Genomic DNA, 19,690 nt, shown 5'->3' on the forward strand with positions numbered 1-19,690 from the left:
TAAGAAAAAACTGATAGCGAAAGCAAAGGCTAGCAGAGCTCCAGTTGGAAACCTTGCAATGTATTTATTCAACAGCCCTAGTTTCCAAGCATCTAATTAATATTTTAACTTCAAGCAATGAAGAGAGTGTTACTGACCTCATAGCCACGTTCCTCTGGACATAACTTGCCAAGTGACATCTGTGTTTTCACCCTGCGTACAGCACTCTCCTTATCTGAAAGGCCATCAGACTGGGTAGATATCTCAATGGGGATTTCTGGAGTCTGTGACAACATCTCATCCAGCTTCTCAGCCCGTTGATCTTTACGCCTGTTGGCCAGCTCGTCTGGGCTGTTGGAATGGTCACTGGTATTGCCCTCCTCTCCATCAGACACAGAGAGGTTCTCAGAGCTGAAGGTCGAGTAAGACTGGCAGCTGCTAATGCAACGATGCGGCCTGCAAATCCATAAAACATTAATGGGTTTGATTTGATTCAAAGGCTGCAAGCACTTGATCTAATGAGCGGGGTATTACAAACAAGGATGAGAAGAAGGCCAAGTCCATTCCTAAAGATACATGAAGAACAGCCTTGGTAGATCAAACCAGAGGCCCACCTAGTCCAGAATCCTATTCTCACAGTGGCCAACCAGATGCTTATGTGAAGCCCACAATCAGTACAATGACCCTCTCCCACTCAGGACCCCGAGCAACTGGTGTTCAAAGAAATCTTGCCTCTGATACTGAGGTAGTACATAGCTATCATGAGTGGCAACTGATAGCCTTATCCTTTGTGAATCTGCCCAATCTTTTTCAAGGCTGTCCACAATGGTGGCCATTGCCGTTTCGTGTAATGGTGAATTCCACAGTTTAATTAAGTGCTGTACCTCCTTTTGTCTGTCCTGAATCTTCCAACATTCAGCTTCATTGGATGACCTCGGGTTCTAGTATTACGAGAGAGGGAGAAGAACTTCTCTATCCATGCATAATTTTATACACCTCTATCAAGTCCCCTTCCCTTACTCATGTTTATTCTAAACGAAAAAAATTCCTCTGATTGGTTCCCATGGAAGAGGAAATGGGTACAACAGCCCCATGGCTGGTGTACTCTTCCCATTGTCCAGGGACATGTCCAGTGAAGGATCAACTTGCCTCCAGAATTATCCCTTTTTGTCCTCTCCTTGCTGCCATCACAGGGAGACATCTAGTATATCATATATAGCTGTTGTGATGCTCTCTTAGATTGCACTCTAAGTTAGGTTAAAATTACTATAGTACTGAGACACCAGAGACAAATCCATTAAAAACATTTTTAATAAGAAAGCCTCCAGGTTGCTAAATCTGAGGCTTCATTTCTTATTTTTATCTTAATCCTAAAATTCATACCTAGTCTTATTTTAGCCTACTGGTTCTCCTAGTAAATAGGTTATATTTGTAATGTAGCCCTATTTTGTTGTCATTTTAAGTCCTATATTGCCTTTGGCACTGAACAGCAGGTTACAAATTCAGCATTTTCTTATGCAATAAGATCTGAAAATATTGTTTTAGGGAACTATGTGGGGGGGGGGAGGGGACTACCAATCATTTATTCAAACTAACAGGAGGCAGCTTCTGAAGTTGAGAGAGCCAACGTGGGAGAGGATTCCCTAGAGAGCACTGCAAGGTGATGACAGTTTCATTAATGCAAAGCAAAAATCACTTTAGCAGAGATGTAGCTAAAACTAACAGTCAAAATGAAGATGGAGATCTGAAGCATCTTACTAAGTGAATTCTACTTCTCCTCAAAAGTACTTATATGAGCTGATATATTTTACAGGAAGATAAGGGTGTGCAATTTTGGGGCCAAACAAGCTGATCTGCCTTTAACACCTCACCACCACCATGACATTTAATAAAACTTAACTATGTCTTAACATCATAATATTTTTCTCTCCCCCACCCATCCACTGCCAGTGGCAACCAATGAAGAAATGTAGAATGTTGTGATTCCACAGACAGATCCCTCCCCCCCACTAGTCTTTCTGGGAGAGAGAGAGATAAATAAATACATATTCTTGGTGGCACAAATATATTCAGCATCACTCTAGTTTGTCCCTTTGCCAAGACTTGACTCAGCAATCAAAAGAAAACCTGTGAAAATTATCAAGAATGCTAAGAAACAGGTAAGAAATTTGGTCATCACACTAGAAAAAACAGCCAAAAAATCCTGGCCATTCAAACCCAAGATGAAGAGCCCTTTGCCTTGAAGTGCAAAAACCCAGGACACATAAAGGTAGGTGGCATGACCACACCACTTTGATTGCAACAGGGTAGGAATTCTCACTTTGGTTCAAAGCAGAAATGATGGAGGTGGCATGTAACAGCCTTTTCTCCCCTACCCCCAGGGTAAAAACTCAAGGGGCAATTCAAAGAGGAGAAGCTGTGGGCAACCAAGAGCCAAGCATCCACACCACTCACTAAAGTTTTTCTGCTCCCTATGAGTTTTCCTGGAAGAAATGGTATCAGGTTCAGTTACAGGTAAATCCAGTTAGACTTTACAATAGAAAGAATCAATGTACAGGAGTGAGAAGACAGTGCTAGTTTATGACTATTCTGGAACCACCAAAATAAAAACTGTTGAATGGCATCCATCTGAGAGTTTTTGAAGAAGTCAAATGTGAAATCACTTCAAACGGAAATATGTAACTTGTTCCTAAGATCAGCCTCCATGCCAGAAAACTGGCGAGTGGCCAATGTAACCCCAATTTTAAAAGAGCGATCCAGTGGGGATACTGGAAATTAAAGGCCAATTTTCTGGGGAAACTGTTAAAGATAAAATTACCAAGAATGGAAAAGAACAAGTCTTGCTGAAGCAGAACCGGCATGCCTTCTACAAGGGTAAGTCCTGTCTCACTAATCTATTAAAGTTCTATGAGGGTGTCAAGCAGCATATAGATAGAGAGATCTAGTTGAGATATAGCATACCTGGACTTTCAAAAAGCTTTTGGCAAAGTACCTCACCAAAAATTCTTGAGTAAGCTTAAAAGTCATGGGATAAGAGGAGAGGTTCTCTTGTGTATCAGAATTGGTTAAGTAACAGGAAGCAGAGAGTTCTCCCAATGGAGGGATAAAAATGGTGGAGTCCCCCAAGAATCGATATTGGGATCTGTGCTTTTTAACTTATTCATAAAAGATCTAGAATTAAGAGTGAGGAGTAAAGTAGCCAAGTTTGCTGATAATACCAAATTGCTCAGAGGGGTTAAAACAAAAAGGGATTGTGAAATGCTTCAAAAGTATCTCTCCAAACTCAGAGAATTGGCAATAAAATGGCAAATGCAATTCAATGTAAGCTAGAATTGGGGCAATTCCCCCCCACCCAAATTTTAAATATATTCTCATAGGGTATGAACAGTTGGTGACTTGACCAAAAATGGGACCTTGGAGTTGTAGGGGGCAGCTTGATGAAGAGATCACCCCATGTCCAACAGCTGTGAAAAATGGTAGGGGATCCCTAGGGATTGATAATAAAACTGACACAGTATCACAATGTTATCATACAGATCTCTGGTGTGACTTCACTTGGAATACTGTATACAGTTCTGGTCATCTCACCAGGAATGGTACAGCTAGAAGGGGTTCAGAAAAAGGTAGCCAAAATGACTAGAAGAATGGAGCAACTCCCCTTGGAGGAAAAGTTACATTAGGGAACCTTTCAGTTTAGAGAAAAGGTGAGCAAGAAAGGACATGACAGAAGTATATAAAATTATACATGGAACGTAGAAAGTGGATGACGTTTTCTCCCTTCTTTCATAACACTGGAACTTCAGTAATCCAATGAAGAATCCAATGTTGGAAGATTTAGGACTGACAAAAGGAAGTACTTTGCAGAGCACATAATTATAGAGCCTTGATCACCAGCGAATTCCATAATATCAAGGATGAATGGAAATTTATCTCAACCCTACTTAACCATATCTACAGTTAACCAATTAATTAAGGAATTCTCCCTCCTCTTCCCAGAACACATCCGGGCACAGTCCAGAAAATAACTATTTGGGTAAGATGTTTGAGGGAGTAGTGGCTGTTCAACTCCAAACAGCCTGAGACGATACTGATTATCTAGATCCATTGCAATCTGGCTCAGGTCTGACTTTTGAAATGAAGCAATTTGGTTTTAATATGGAAGAAGTTTTACTACTGAATGATTTTATTCTGCAGTTTTATATTTTTAGCTGTTTTATTTATTTTTTAACCATTCAGGGAGGTATTCTTTTTAGATATTGTTGTTTTTATTCTTTTCTTTCTTACTTTAATGTTGTTTTAGCACCAGGCAAAAACCTTTTAATTTTCATAGGCTTTTAAAGTCTCTCCCCCCCCCCCAACTGTTTGGAATGTTTTTATTCTTTGCTACCTCATTTGGGAATTTCTTTAAACTTAAAAGCAGACTACAAATGTCAAAAACAAATATACAAAAAAAGTAATTTTTAATCATAGATCATAGAGCCTGCCTACTTTCCAAAAGCAAGTAGTGTATGCCTTTTATGTAGGAAAGAATCATGACTAATTGTGCTAGCAATTTTTCCAGATTTTTGTAGGTAAGTCTCTTGTGCTTTTGCATATCAGAAAAAACTGTGGGGGAAACACATTAGAAGCAGCATCTCATGATTATCATGATTAGATCTAGACATTTTCAGTATAAATGTGACATGGGTAGAGAGTTTTAAAGCAATTTTTTATGGTAGTTTCCCTGTTCAAAGAACCTGGATAACAAATAATGTTACAGTCACCCCTCTTAAGTTCTCATCATGTTACAATGAAAAGGACGATCGGTCTTAACTGACGTGTAGATTTGGTGGATAAGGAAGGGTTCATTGGGGGGTAATGTTCACAACAAAAACAATCAGATCACAATAAGCACACACAAGCAAACACAGAAGGACAGAATAGAAAAGAAAATGGGAAGAAAAACCACTTAACTGACAGATTCGCCAAGGCAGGAGAGAAAAAACTGAGATTATCTCCACCCCCCAGAATTCTGCTCTCCTGCCTTTGTCATAGCTCATGAACATTACCCAACCATTAACCCTTCCTCATCCCACCAAAATTTTAACTCCCCATCCTTTTGTTAAACCAAACCTTTGTTTAGCAATTACGATAAAAATAGAGCAGTTCAGTGTCCTACCTCTGTCTCCGTGGGAATTCCACTTCACTGTCTACTTCCCCTTCTTCTTCTTCTGAAGAGTCATCTCCACTCTAGTAGAAGATTAAAGGCAATGTTATTTGCCACTTATTTACAAGCATACAGCCACCTGAGCAACTTTCATGAACGGAAGTCTCCAAAGATAGTATTCTGCAGATAGAACTAAGAAATTTAGGGTGCATGAGAAAACAGCAAAATGTAAATCTGTCCATTGCTTCCAGGATGGTTGGAGGGATCTTACCTTTGGGATGGGTCGTGTTTTACCCGGCAGTCCTGGAGTACTTGCAGGATGAGATGAGCCAAGAGAAGACACTGATCTGTGGCTGCTGAATTCACCTTCTTCATTATTTCCAGGAAATTTCTTATTTGCATGCAATGGTGCTTCAGACTTCTCCAGCCCTGGCTCAAGTGACTGTCCTTGATTTTCAGTATTTGTCCCCATCCTGCACTGTGGGCAAAGGTTGTATGTATCTCCTTTACAACATTCCCAATGATTAGCCTCGCCCTCCCCATTCTCGTTCTCCTCCAGATTTCTCCGTGAATCAGCTTCCATAGCAGCAGAGATAAGGTCAGGACTAGAACCAGACATCCTCCTTTGGGCGTGATTACTAAGAGGACTGCGTAGGGCTGCAGCAGGGCCAAAATATCGAAGGTTGTTAGCACAGTTGGCTATGTCCTGCCCATGGATGTTCATTCGGGGGTGATGCCCATGATGATGAGGGTGGTGCTGATGATGGTGAGATGAATGGGCCAAGTCATCTTGAGCTGACTGATTTTTCAAGATCCCTGTGAAATCATTGTAGCTGCCTTTGCTGTTTCCTCGCCGGTGGCGTGGTTTGCTACGGTAACGTCCTTTGTTACTGAGGGTTGACATCTTTGGACTTCCTGAAAGGGGAGAGCCACTAGGAGCCACTTCAGTGCTGGATATGCCATCCGTCTTCAGCAAGTCAGGCCTGAGAAATGATGCAAAAACCAGCACGCTCTCTATTAGAATTAACATATGCAAGCTTCCACTCTATGAAGATTTTCACATTATTTCCTTCATTTTTTGTCAACATGCCTATTGATAGATGACATTGAAGTAACACAAGTTTTGTTATAGGTCACATAGGGTAAACTAAAATTAAATTCGGAATTGGCGGAAGCATTGAGGTGAACCAAAGGCATGCATACATCCAGTGGGCTTCTTGACTTTTTGCCTTAAAAAAATAAAATTAGACCTGCATTCCCACCCCATGTTGCTTGCTTAATAATTCAGGTGAACATAGAATAAATCCTATGACTACCAGTTTGCAACAACAGGTTTTGTAGCAATGTGAATTAGCTGTAGCATTATGCTAAAGCACTGGTTTAAAAAAATGCTTGGCTACAAAAGCCCAGCTGTGATTTGTAGGCATTTACTTCTCAGATCTGTCGTGGTTCCACACTACCCACTATCAACAGATCAGTACATACTGAAAAACTCCTCATTCTAAATGGCAAGAAGCAAAAATGCTGAAATGCCACAACCAATCTCCAGAATTAAAGCTGTCTAGATAACCCCTTAGTACATTTCATCCAGGCCAAATATCAGCTGACCATTTTGCTAATATTAAAAGCGCACTCTCTGATATAAAAGCTGCATTGGGTACTCCGAGAGTCCTAAATGACTACCGAAAAAACTCTTTGGTCCAACATTCCACTATTAAATTGCACCTGCTCTACATTACTAAAACTTCCATGTTATTGGTGATCATAATCAAGGACACACATATCCCATCTTATAGATTAATGTCTAATTCAAGGATGCTACACACCAGAAGATTTGTCAGTGCCACTTGAGTAATCAGTCATTTTGTGCAATAATGGATGCTGACCCTAGCAGATGTGGCTTCCTGATTTTGCAGATATATGCACGTAATTGTGAAAAGCCTTTGAACAAGTTTTTGTTATTTGGCTCACCGTTTAGTCTGGCCCCCAGGCTTGTGCGAGACTCCTCTCCTCTTCATCAATTTTTCCATTGCATTGGCATGGATTATTGGTCGGACTGGGTGACGCTTGTAAGTCCCAGGATATTTCTTTTCCACAGCTTGCTCCCGCCTGCACATGGATTAAAAATGAAATTTGTAATATTTTCATTATAAAATGAATTTTTTTTAGAATATTTGCAATTTCCCCAAGTCAAAAGAATAATAAATATTACAAACTGTTGTCCACACAAGTGCTCATGTCAGCATTTGGGAGGGGAACCTAGCTATTCTCTAGGCCACTGTCTTATTAAACTGGGGAGATGGGACCCAATACTAGGTAGAGCCTGATCTAAAGGAAGCAATAACAGCAGCACTACCACCAAAAAAATATATGGTAAACAAAATTGGTATGTTTAGGTCAAAGGTTGGTCTGCATCTGAAGAGGTTGGAGTATGCTGATCTAGGCAACAACTAATGTGACCATAAGTGCTGGTTGTATTTCATATCAAGATTAAAAAACATGGATGTGCAATAGAAGTGTTGTGTTCTAAAATAAGAAGCTTTCCCCACAACAATCTTGATTAGAAAAAGAAGTGTCTGGAGCAGATCCATGGAAAAAATTAATACTAAGGAATGGCAATTGTTCTCTTGCACTATGTAAGGGAAACACAAAGAGAACACAATTTCCTGCCATTGAAGCAAATTATGCTTGTTTGGCATCCAGATCTCGAAACAGATCATTATGGGGTTGCTGTTTTAATCTATAACAATCGGAAAACCTATGAATCCCTGCTTCTAATTATGTCATCTGCATGGCTACAAGGTACATCTATGTGGATGAGCGTACTTGATGAGCTCCTTTTCTCGAACCTCCAGCTGTAACATGATGGCACTGAGCTCCATGTACAAATTATTGGCTCTCTCCAGTTTTCTCTCATAATGTTCACGAATGTCCAAGGCATGCCTATGAAAAAGAAAGGAGAGCTACAGGTGAGTGGCTTTTCCTGTAAGGGACAATTTGTACAGGCAAAAGGGAAGCTTAATAGATGCACTCATGCAGAATTATTCTCAATTAAACATCTCATCTACCACTTCCAAGATGAGCAAGTGATGAAAGTATCTGAATGTTATAAAACCAAAATCAGAGTTTAGATATGAATGAAGCACTCACTAAAGAGAACTCTGTTAAGATCCTTCTCCCATAATTCAGGGTCACCCAGGATAAGAGATTGGCAGTAAATTCAGGACAAACAAACAAAAGTTATTTCTTTATGCAGTGCATAGTTAACAAAAGGAATTTCCTGCAACAGGATGCTTATCTCCTTAAAAAGAAATTAGACAAATTACTGACAGATAAAACTATTGACAGCTATTAGCTATGATAGCTAAATAGAACATCCAGGGTCAGAGGCAGTCTGAATGTCCTGTTTGTATTCTTCCCAGAAATATCTGGCAGTCTCTTGGTGGAAACAGAATAGTTAATTGATCTGAATTAGCAAAGCTCTTCTCACGCACTGAAAGTCAACAGACCTGAGTTCTTCTCTTCTGCGACGAATAAGTTCTTCATCTAACCGGTGTATGCAAGTTCCTTCACTTTTAATCTTCTCAAAGTGCTTCTTCACTTCTTCTCTCCATTCAGCCTGCCAAAGCAATTTAGATGGATACACAGCATAACTCATGGCAGTGACAACTGCACAATAAAGGGTTGCACTACTTTAACATATTAAACAAGAAACCCACGCTTCTTTATTCCAATAGTACTTTTGTGGTAAAGGTAAAGGTAAAGGGACCCCTGACCATTAGGTCCAGTCGTGGCCGACTCTGGGGTTGCAGCGCTCATCTCGCTTTATTGGCCGAGGGAGCCGGCGTACAGCTTCCGGGTCATGTGGCCAGCATGACTAAGCCGCTTTCTAGCGAACCAGAGCAGCACACGGAAACGCCGTTTACCTTCCCGCCGGAGCGGTACCTATTTATCTATTTGCACTTTGATGTGCTTTCGAACTGCTAGGTTGGCAGGAGCAGGGACCGAGCAACGGGAGCTCACCCTGTCACGGGGATTCGAACCGCCGACTTTCTGATCAGCAAGTCCTAGGCTCTGTGGTTTAACCCACAGCGCCACCCGCGTAGGAGGCCGCAAAGTTATCTGATCACCAGGCTTGACCAGGACTCATCTTTTTAGCTCAAATTCTAACATTAAGTACAGACGTGTATTGCAAATCTCTCCTAGCCTATAAAACTGATTGCCATTTCAAACCTATGAACAGCTCAATTTCTTCTCAAATCTGTAGCCAACTGCTTTTCAGGCCCAAGATGACATGGAGAGTATGCAATACTCAAGAAAATATAATAAAAACTACTTATTTGGATTTAGATTTCACACCACAATTCCTATGGATTTGCACTAAAATACAGTGTAGACATCTTGATCACTTCAGTAAAATTCTTTACTTTAATATTTCACTGGAACAAAATCTGCACCCTGCAGACACCATCCAATCAGGAGGTCCATTCTGCATAATGTTGGAATAAGGCCTTTTGTGCGCCCACCATTTGGAACTCTGTCTTACTGTATATCACACAGGATTCTTCTATTTTATCTCCTAGATGCCTGCCAAATATATTGCTCTTTCAACAAGCCTTTTAAAATCTTCATCCCAGCTGGTATCTAGCTTGGAATGGAATTAATTTTAGGTATGTGCTGTTGTTTTTTATTTACTGCTTTTTATTCACAATTATGTTATTATATTGTAAATCGCTTTGGGGTGCATTATGGGAAGAGATTCATAAATGAATGCCTGTACTTTTCTCTTCCTATTCCTACCACATGGCAAGCCAACGATATAGTCTGGTGCTAGAAAAAAAAAAAGATTTACCTGAGACTTGAAATAAGTCTCTTGAGGGGTTCCCAACACATCAGCAGATGCAATATCAAGGTGCATAAGTGTCTGTCGAAAAGAGGGCCGATTCCGGGGCTTGCTTTGCCTGACAAATCAAAGAAAAACAGACAGGAGAGACCATCCAAACATAATTAAGAAACTATTTGGAATATTTTAACTGATGGTTTCATTTGAAACAGGCCTTTCTCACTGCCTATTAGAATACCACCACCCCCTAAAGAAAAACAAAGGAGGCAGCAATCAGGAATACATAAATGTCAGTTTCCTTATTCCCCCTCCCATATCTGGCAAGGCAAACCAAGCCCTCAATGTAACACTAATGTAGAAAGATTATTAGCTAGATATGAACACTATATCCTCTCACTTTGTTATTTTCCACGCATCCATTTCAGAAGCATCTTCACTTATTCTCCTTTCTCATCCCTTCCTTTCCAGCTACTGGAACAATTATGGTGGAAAAAGAAAAGGGCACCAAATTCAAAAAAGTGCTGAACTATGGTCACAAAGGAAGTATTAGGAGCGTATTCGAAGTGTGTCCTCATTCTTCCTTTGCAGGCGTGGCTTCTACTTATTACCTTACTGTCTGCGGCAATCATAATGTATTCATATCAGTTCATACACTTGAAGAAGTTGTTTTCCCCCAAGCCAATGTATAATTCTAAACTGTGCTTTACAAAAGAACAGACTGTAGTATCACAGTGTTAATGCCAGTATCTTACTAGTCAGTGCAGACAGAGATCTCATCCTTCACTCTCATTTTGTGGGCATACTGTGGCGTTTTGTACTGGGGGTGGAAGAGGAGTGTGCACAATACCAGCTGGGCTCAGTGTGGACAGAACAACCCTTACCATGTTTGCTTCATAAGGATCTTGAATCCATCTGGGCAAGTGGAGGGCACAGGAAGGTGCAAGCTATTACTGCCTACCCCCCAGATGATGGCTGAGGAGTCGACATCCTTATATGGAATCTCTCCAGTGAGAAGCTCCCACAAAACTACTCCAAATGACCTGATAGAAAATGAGAGAGATAAAAATCAGAAAAAACTGTATATAACAGGGAAGTTAAGGCTCAGATCTTCTAAAGCAAAGCTGCTAGTGATGCTAAGTCATGAGAACATAGTTTGTCTCAGAAGTTCTGTTGGAAACACTGAAACTGACAAGTACTTATTAATGCATTACTCACCAAATATCCACCTTTTCAGAGACAGGCTCATTGCGAATCACCTCTGGTGCCATCCAAGCTACAGTCCCTGCAAAGGACATTTTTGTACTCTTATCGCTGAGTTCTTTAGAAGTACCAAAATCTGAAATTTTTACTGTATCATTGTGAGTAACTAATACACTGAAAAGAAAAAAAAGGGAAAAATGAGGAATAAAGTTTGAATGTAATTCCAACTCACAACCACAATTTAGGTCAAATCTCATTTTCTGTCTTACACTCCCCACATGCTAACAACTCACTTGGGCGACTTGAGGTCTCTGTGGATGATTTTATGAAGATGTAAATAGTTCATTCCACTAGCAATCCCTGTTGACCAGTCCACAAGCAGGCGAGGTGTGACCTTCCTACCGGCTCGCAACACCTCATACAGCTGTCCATGAGCACAGTACTCCATTATTATACAGTAGCACGGTGCCTGAGTACAAACGCCCCTGGCATAAAAAAGAACTATAGATTAAAAACAACAACAACATTTATAATAATGAGAACATGCAAGTGAAACAAAATGAAAAGTGCTGTCCATTGCTAATTCTCCTGGACAGTAAAAGTACTTCTCACCTTGAGACCAAATCACTCTTTCTTTTAATTTATTCATATTCACATTCTATCCTTCAAATAAATTCACATTATTTTCACTTTATCCACCAATTAAGTGGTCATATATGTACCAGAATAGTAAGTGGAATAATGAAATGTCTTCCCAGAGCTATTTCATTCTAAACATTCTATTTCATTCTAAAATTGAATTTCATGAGGTGGCGTTGATTATTATTCAGAGTCTTGGGGCAGAATCAGGAGGATGAAATGCTGCTGAATTAGCTCACATTAAAACTCTTTCCACACATAACAATAAAGTTTTCACAAAGAAAGGAGTGGGAAATAAAATTTTAAAAATTGCTGCAATAATGGATTGGGAAGAACTCAGGCTTCCACAGAATACAAAGCATGTTATCCAACTACAGTCCTACCTCCGCTTACGTATCCCTCCAGTTACGTAAACTTTGGGATAGGTAACCGGCAAAACCGGAAGTATATTTCTGGGTTTTTGCCACACGTACATACACAGAAGTGGTCTCTCTGGTTGTGAAAACCTAGGGATCTGGACGGACCTCCAGAACGGATCCCGTCTGCAACCAGAGTTACCACTGTACCATGCATCCATAAACAGCAACTTTGTTCCTCCCTTCATATGAACTGGAAGCAAGCCAGGAAGTTTCAGTTTACTACGGTTTCCATTTATATACTGGGAAACTATGGCTAACGGCTCCCAAACAAGCAAGGATATGAAGCCTTAGTTTAAAGCTGGTTTAATATTCTGGTTTGTTTGGAAACTACAAAAGGAAGCAACTATTAAGTGACACTTGCCGGCTTGTTCACTCACCAATATCTGATCATCTGAGGATAGTCAATTAATATAAGGATTCTGTTTTACCATCAGCAGGCATGGCTAAAGAAATAACCTTGAAGTTGAGACTTTCCAGCTAGAACTACTGTTTAGAGGACAGAAGGAGACCATTGTAACCCGAACACAGTTTAAGGTAAAGGACCACTGATTGTTAAGTTAAAGGCGACTATGGGGTGCAGCGCTCATCTCATTTTTCAGGTCAAGGGAGCCAGTGTCTGTCCACAGCAGCTTTCTAGGTCATGTGGCCAGCATGACTAAACTGCTTCTGGCACAACGGGACACTGCAATGAGTGCCAGAGCACACAGAAAGGCCATTTACCTTCCCACCACGGCGGTACCTATTTATCTACTTGCACTGGTATGCTTTTGAACTGCTAGGTTGGCAAAAGCTGGGGCAGCTCACCCCGTTGCACAGATTCAAACCTCCAACCTTTCAATTGGCAAGCCCAAGAGGCTGTGGTTTAGACCACAGTGCCACCCACAACACAGTTTAGCAGGACATGAAGACATATAGCATATGAGTCTAGTTGTAGAGTCAAGATAAGCAAAGTATGACCTACTTGAAAGCAATGATGTTGGGATGCTTCAACTTCCTCAAGTGCTTGATATCCGTTTCACTCTGTTCTCTCACTTTCTTGATGGCCACCTCCTCTGCTCTGAATTTCCCTAAGAAAACAGCTCCCTGCGCTCCACTGCCCAACCACTGAAGTTCAGAAATCTCCTCAAAAGGAACTTCCCATGTATCTGATAAGAAACAAGCATTGTTATTCTGACTGCTATAGCTACCTTTTGTCAAGCCTCAGAGTAATCAACCAGTTAGTGCCTTTGTAGTCTGATGCCCTGTTGAACTTTGCTAGCATGCAAAATGCTCACATCTAGACAATATTGTATTTTAAAAGAAAAGAAAGCACTAGTGCTCTCATCAGCTGTTAAGCTTCCCAGGAAATAACTAGGTGAGCATTCCCATAATAAATATACTGAGATAGAAGGACAAACACTGTATCTCTTCAACCAAAATATCCCAAATGTTCTACTCCTAGAGGTGCTTTGGACCGGAAGTGCTTCCAGACTGGAAGTCAGTAAAGTAAGGGATAGCTGACTCTGAAATTGCCTTTGGTGCTCAGGGGTGATGCTACAAGGGGCACCAAACATTTGAGAGCACAAGTGATAGTCACCTTCAGCTCTGTACAAACAGGAGGGGCCCCATTCATTTAATCAAAGAAGCTCCGAGTATTCATTCCCACTGTACATGGAGCTCTTCCCCACAAATCAGCCCCACAAGCACAGCTTTTCCATGCACAACAAATGCACATTTGTTTTGCTTCAATCACATTTTAAGGAGCTCAGACTATTTGTTTCTTGATCTGGTTTGAGGATCCCTGCTTTAAAGATTATTAAGAACAACTAAGAATATGATCTTGCCACACCTAGGAAGAGATTTTGCATGCAGTCATCCCCGCATCCCCCCTCCCATCCCAGGGTAGAAAAATAATACCCCAGATCAGGGGCATAGTGTAGGTGGTGCTGGGGGACCATGGCCCTGGGCACACAATTTATGTGGGGGCGCAAACCATGCAAGCAACCCCAGTGCAGCCCAGCCTGGCGCTCCTCTCTGCCCACCAAGGGCAGTGTTGGCCATTCAATCTCCCCCTGCACAGGTGGGCAGACAACTCAGCAGGGCCCCGCTTTGCTCTGGTGGGGGTGGGATCACGGCAGTGGCAAGGGCTGGTGCCTGCAATAACATTGGGTATATTGGGGTATTTGGAGTGACAAAGGGTAAGATGTTCCTCCAAGATTCCCCATTTATTGTATAAGTCTGCAGTGTTGCCTCCAGGAGGAAGATAAACATTTGTTATAACAAGTTCAAAGTTTTTCCCCGTAATCAGGGCTGTAATTGCAAAGGTGGAAGCATTTACAAGCGTGAGTTTTGCCTGTATTTTCAGGGAAATTGCTATAACTAATCCTCCACTAGGCCGGCCTCCTTTAGTAGACGGGCATGCCGGTAATGATGTAACATCAAAACCATTAATATCTACTCTCCCCTCTTCCCATGTTTCTTGCAAGAGAATTATTTGGTGTGAGTTTATTAGTTTTACAAGGTCCGGGTCAGATTTTTTCCCTTTCCAGCCTGCTATGTTCCAGCTTAAAAGGGAGAACGGGGGAGGAATTGACTGAGGTTTAGGTAGTCACAATGGAGAAGGGGGGAACGCTGATCTTGGTGGGTTGTCAATTTTAAAGAAGTCAGTAATTCTCCTTTGCCTAATAGTAGATGACTTCTCTCCTTTTGGCACAGGTGTGCTTCTTAAGCTATTTGTAATTATGCTCTGCTCGCCCGGTCCTATAGGGGTAGTGTCCTGGGCCCATCCCAGGGTAGAAAAATAATACCCCAGATCAGGGGCATAGTGTAGGTGGTGCTGGGGGGCCATGGCCCTGGGCACACAATTTATGTGGGGGCGCAAACCATGCAAGCAACCCCAGTGCAGCCCAGCCTGGCGCTCCTCTCTGCCCACCAAGGGCAGTGTTGGCCATTCAATCTCCCCCTGCACAGGTGGGCAGACAACTCAGCAGGGCCCCGCTTTGCTCTGGTGGGGGTGGGATCACGGCAGTGGCAAGGGCTGGTGCCTGCCCGGCACACCCACCCCGGGCATCGACAACCAATCCTACACCACTGCTCCAGGTGTCCAATAAATGACCCAATACAAGAAGCAACACAGAATAGCAGAAATCGCTGTTTGGTTTTGGGACTGCCTTATTTTTAGACATTATGAAAGGTGAGTGGCAGTGCTTTTTTTCAGGGGGTACGCAAGGGTCCACAGCTTCGGCATCTCTTTTCTTTTTGTTAAAAAGTGTGAGACACTTAGTGTTAACAACTTCATGGTGAGTACAGGCACCTATTTTTCTAGAAAAAAAGCACTGGTGAGTCAGATAGGAAACATTGATCCATAAATTCAAATAGATGAGATTGAGGCTACTGCAATTTTATGACACTCCAGAGGCTATACTTTCCCCTCCTTTAAATCTGAGAACATTTTTAAAGCCACAAAAATACATGGTTTGACTTTTTAGGTTTACCTTGTTGCTGCAGCTTGTAGTCAGTGGAGTAAGCTTTCCCTATAATATTCCATACAGGCTTCAAACAACCAAAGAGTCCTTCAAGAAATCCACCATTTCCACTACTTGATCTGTTGAACTGGATCTTGATATCTTCTGTTCCATTGTTGGTCTCTCCAGGTATATTATCATTGGTGCCCTGATGAACAGTAGTTTCCAATTCATCCTGTTCTGTTAACTGTAGCACGCTGTTTTCAAATTGGTCCCTCGAATCCTCACTTACACTGGTCAATACTGTTGTGGCAACTGGACTGCTCATGTTCTCTGATGCATTGCTATGAAGTAAGCCCTTGTCTCGTACGTCTTCTATGATCTCAGATGAAGGATGGAGACCACTGGGTATATGTTCTCCATGCATCCTAGCGAAATCTTTATCTTCATTGAGGGTCTTGGCGATCACAGTCGTAGAGGAAGACCAGCTCAGGGGCTCCTGAGAACTGGTCATTGTACTGTGGGTGTGCATGGAGTTGACAGTCAAAGATATTGCTCTAACAAACACCAGTGCTCACTCCCAGTGTAGAAAGTGGCCACAACACCTGAAAAAGGAACCACAGAAAGGTTATGAGAATCATATATCTGATTACATTTGGAGACAAATATTTTAAATGAACAATAAACTGATGTAAACTACCTATTTATTCTTCAGATTAAGCCCAAGGGTTCATTTCCTAACAAAAAGGCTATCCTGTCCCAAGGAACTTTTCATACAACAACAGAAGTAGCAATTGCTTGAAGTTACAACTGTTCTCCCACAGTTGTGGTATCTCTCAGCAATATATTGCATGCTGGACTTTGCCCATCTGTCACATTAAGCCACCTGACATCGAAACCAAACAGGCTCATGTGACAAAACTATTGAAGTATTTACATAGCTTGCCATGAAAAATCCAAGCTGCAATAGGGTGATTCCATGCATCGTAAAACAACAATTTTATTAATATAGAATTAGGTATTTAAAATTAAAGTTAAACAAGGCTGATATACTTTGTAAATGGATTTGTTATCATAATAGCCATTCAAAACAATTGTGCCCGACTTCCGGGTTGGCGCCATCGCCGAATGGCGGACTCCCTCCGAGCTCCGGAGGGAGCCGGCTCGGCAGGGGCTGGGTTTTACCGCACCGGCGATGCGGGGACCCTTAGAAACCACGGCCACGGGGGCCGTGGACTTGGAGACTCGGCTAGCACCGCTAGCGCCCTCCCGACTCGTGAAGGAGCCTTTTTAAAGGCTACGGATCGGGTGCCGGGGAGAAGCGTGGTGCTTTGAGTCCTCTGCCATCCCTGCCGAGCGAAGCCGCATGCCATCCGGCGGAGAGCGCTGACTTCTTCCATTGAGAATTTGGACTTTTAACAACAACCCGTGAGTAAATTGGAAATCGGGTTTAAAAGAAGAAAAATTTTTTGGATTTGAGACGAGCGGGGGGGGATCTAAAAAGGAAGTCAGTCCCCCTCCCTATTGTAGACATTTTAAAACAAGGATTGGGAAGCCAAGGCCCAAAAAGAACGGTATCTTTGCTAAAATCAAGAATTCCATGATGGGAAAGTACAAGAATTGTGCTGGAGGAAGAATTGAAGGAGAAGGAAAATGCACCCCCCTCCCTGGGAACCGGGGCGATTGAGGAGTGAGCCTGGTGAAAAGAGCCGGTGATTTTGACAGCTGTCAAAGTAGCTGTCAAAGTCGGAATTTTAAAGAGGATTTTATTACAAGGACCTTGCTGGTCAAATTTGTTACAACTTGATATAATTTGTTAAGACTTGAATACAAAATGGCGAAAATACGGAGAACAATCGGATTTTTGGAAACAAAGTTACAACAACCCCCCTAGAGGAGCTTCGGGACATTACAAAGATGGGCGTAAGCCGGGAAAAATACAACACTTCGGAATTTCACAGAACTGGTTATCTCCTGGGAAAGCTGCAAAACTGAAACTGAATCTCGTCTACAGGGTGTTTAGACTAAAAGGAGACAACAGAATACTTTACTGAAGAAGGAAGGGACTGAACGCAAGTTTTTGTTCCTGAATAACAACAACCCATGTAGAGTTACTAAACTCCTGAATAAGAAAGTTTTAGCAGCGGAACAAGAGGAAGCTGGACTATAACCTTGAAAGAACAATGGGGGGAATTTTATAATTTGACATTTTTAAAGATTTAGGAATTAATTTTTAAAAAGTAATCCTAAAAATGGGAAATAATTCTGCAAGGAGTTGGGGGAAAAATGGGATTGATGGACTTAAGACTTCCAGGCTGGAAACATAGATTGGAGGATAAGGGAAATTAAACCGGGGAAGGGGAGGGAGAATTAGAATCCAAAGGCTTGCAACTATTTTCTGAATTGGTTTTCTTTTTTCTAATATATTTCTTATTTTTTTATACTTTTATTCTGTGTGCTTTTACTTTAATGGGAAAAAAGGGGGACATTGTGGAAAGAAAAGGGGGCGGGCTATGGGGAGAGATCTTTTGCTTTTTTTTATCAAGGGTGTTGCATAAGGTTTGTATAAATTTAAATTTGAACAATGGGGTATATAAATTGTGCTTTAAATCAGAAACAGAACTTGTGGAAACAACAATATGAAAGGGGAATACGGTAGGGGTGGGGGAAGGGGGGAGTCCCAGAAAGTGGATGTTTGAAAATAAGGTTCTGAATGTATCTTCATAATTTCTTTTCTTCTCTTTCTGTATTTTGGAAACTTCAATAAATATTATTTAAAAAAAAAAAAAAAAAAACAAAACAATTGTGCCCAACTGTAATGCAAATTTTTAACAAGTGTGCATTTAGGGGAAAACTATGGTATGTTGTGTTGTAACTCTATATATAAGGTGTGGGGAGCCTTGGACACCCAATCACCCCAGATGTTGCTGAGATACAACTCCCACCAGCAAGCACAGCCAATAGCCAGGGGTAGTGGGAGTTATAGCTCAGCAATATCTGGAGGGTAAAAGGTTCCCCACACCTGTTTTATAAATAGGTAATTTCTACTGGGCTACTGTATGAGTTTGGACTTACTCAGGCATTATTGCAAGGACAAGTGTGAACTTCACCCATTTAAAGGTAAATATTACTGACAAAGTGAATTACTGAGGTACATAGGAATGATCTTCTCTTCAACTATCTGTTTTACTATTACTAGGTTGTTAGTCCCAGCTTAGAGTGGTCTAACATAGAACACAGTCGTTCCTTAAGACAAGACAGGCTGAACTGAAGGAGAACCGACAGCTATATATAAGCAGGCTGAAACTAACAGTGGAGAAAAAGCTGGACTTGAGTAAGCTGATCTTACAGGAGACTTGCGTTTACTAGAATATGAACAATCCAGTTCCTCCAATTATGTTTTACTATACAGTATTGTTATACTATAGCTGTCTTTCCATATTATGTAACACCCTTACAAAGTGGTTACATCTATAGCAGCTGTTTGTGATTTATATTCAAAACAAGGGATAGAAACCTTATTTGCCTTATGCACTTATCTATATAAACCTGGAGATGAGTAACAATTTAAAAAAAAAAATTAAGATACGTTAAAAATATACATTTTAAACCAGTTTTCAAGATACAACTGCTGAAATCAACTTTACATCCCTGGAAAAAGGTCTTAAAGCATGTCTGGAATATGCAAACTTTGGAAGACAGAAGAGTTTCACAACCTGGAGCTGAACTACCACTGAGAGCACATCTATATGTGCCTTTCCTCCTCTAATTTGTCATGTTATGTTCCACTATTATGCTTCTGGGAGCCCCCCTTTTGCAGATACAACTTTTATTTTGTAATTCTGTCAAGCAAGAAGAAGAAGAAGAAATGTTTACATCTTTGTTCTGGCACTGGAGAAACCAAAGCTAATTACATATCTGTACATGAATTGACAGAAGGGCTGAATTCTGCTCCCCCAGTCTGAAAAAATATGTCTCAGATAAGCTGTTCTTCACACAAATAAAAGCTCAGTTTCAATTG

At 41.3% G+C, this 19,690-nt stretch overlaps 1 protein-coding gene across 12 annotated transcripts in view; it reads right to left on the reverse strand.

Annotated features, from left to right (window-relative positions):
* Positions 1-19,690, reverse strand: part of MAP3K13 (mitogen-activated protein kinase kinase kinase 13) — a 43,931-nt gene that overhangs the window by 5,905 nt on the left and 18,336 nt on the right. For 7 of the 12 annotated variants that reach the window (XM_083616254.1, XM_083616256.1, XM_083616255.1 and 4 more), the window contains 13 exons: positions 15,700-16,274; positions 13,188-13,371; positions 11,462-11,653; positions 11,184-11,342; positions 10,850-11,008; positions 9,978-10,086; positions 8,635-8,744; positions 7,952-8,068; positions 7,097-7,234; positions 5,397-6,108; positions 5,138-5,208; positions 864-920; positions 138-435 (listed from right to left, as the gene is read on the reverse strand). In XM_083616254.1, the coding sequence (XP_083472380.1) occupies positions 138-435; positions 864-920; positions 5,138-5,208; positions 5,397-6,108; positions 7,097-7,234; positions 7,952-8,068; positions 8,635-8,744; positions 9,978-10,086; positions 10,850-11,008; positions 11,184-11,342; positions 11,462-11,653; positions 13,188-13,371; positions 15,700-16,201 (2,808 nt within the window). In that variant the 5' untranslated portion in view covers positions 16,202-16,274. The remainder of the gene's footprint in view (positions 1-137; positions 436-863; positions 921-5,137; positions 5,209-5,396; positions 6,109-7,096; positions 7,235-7,951; positions 8,069-8,634; positions 8,745-9,977; positions 10,087-10,849; positions 11,009-11,183; positions 11,343-11,461; positions 11,654-13,187; positions 13,372-15,699; positions 16,275-19,690) is intronic. The other 5 variants (XM_083616260.1, XM_083616251.1, XM_083616261.1 and 2 more) reach the window with 1 other exon arrangement.

This window comes from Podarcis filfolensis (assembly GCF_964270895.1).
Source record: "Podarcis filfolensis genome assembly, chromosome: 5".
Classification (NCBI taxonomy): domain Eukaryota; kingdom Metazoa; phylum Chordata; class Lepidosauria; order Squamata; family Lacertidae; genus Podarcis; species Podarcis filfolensis.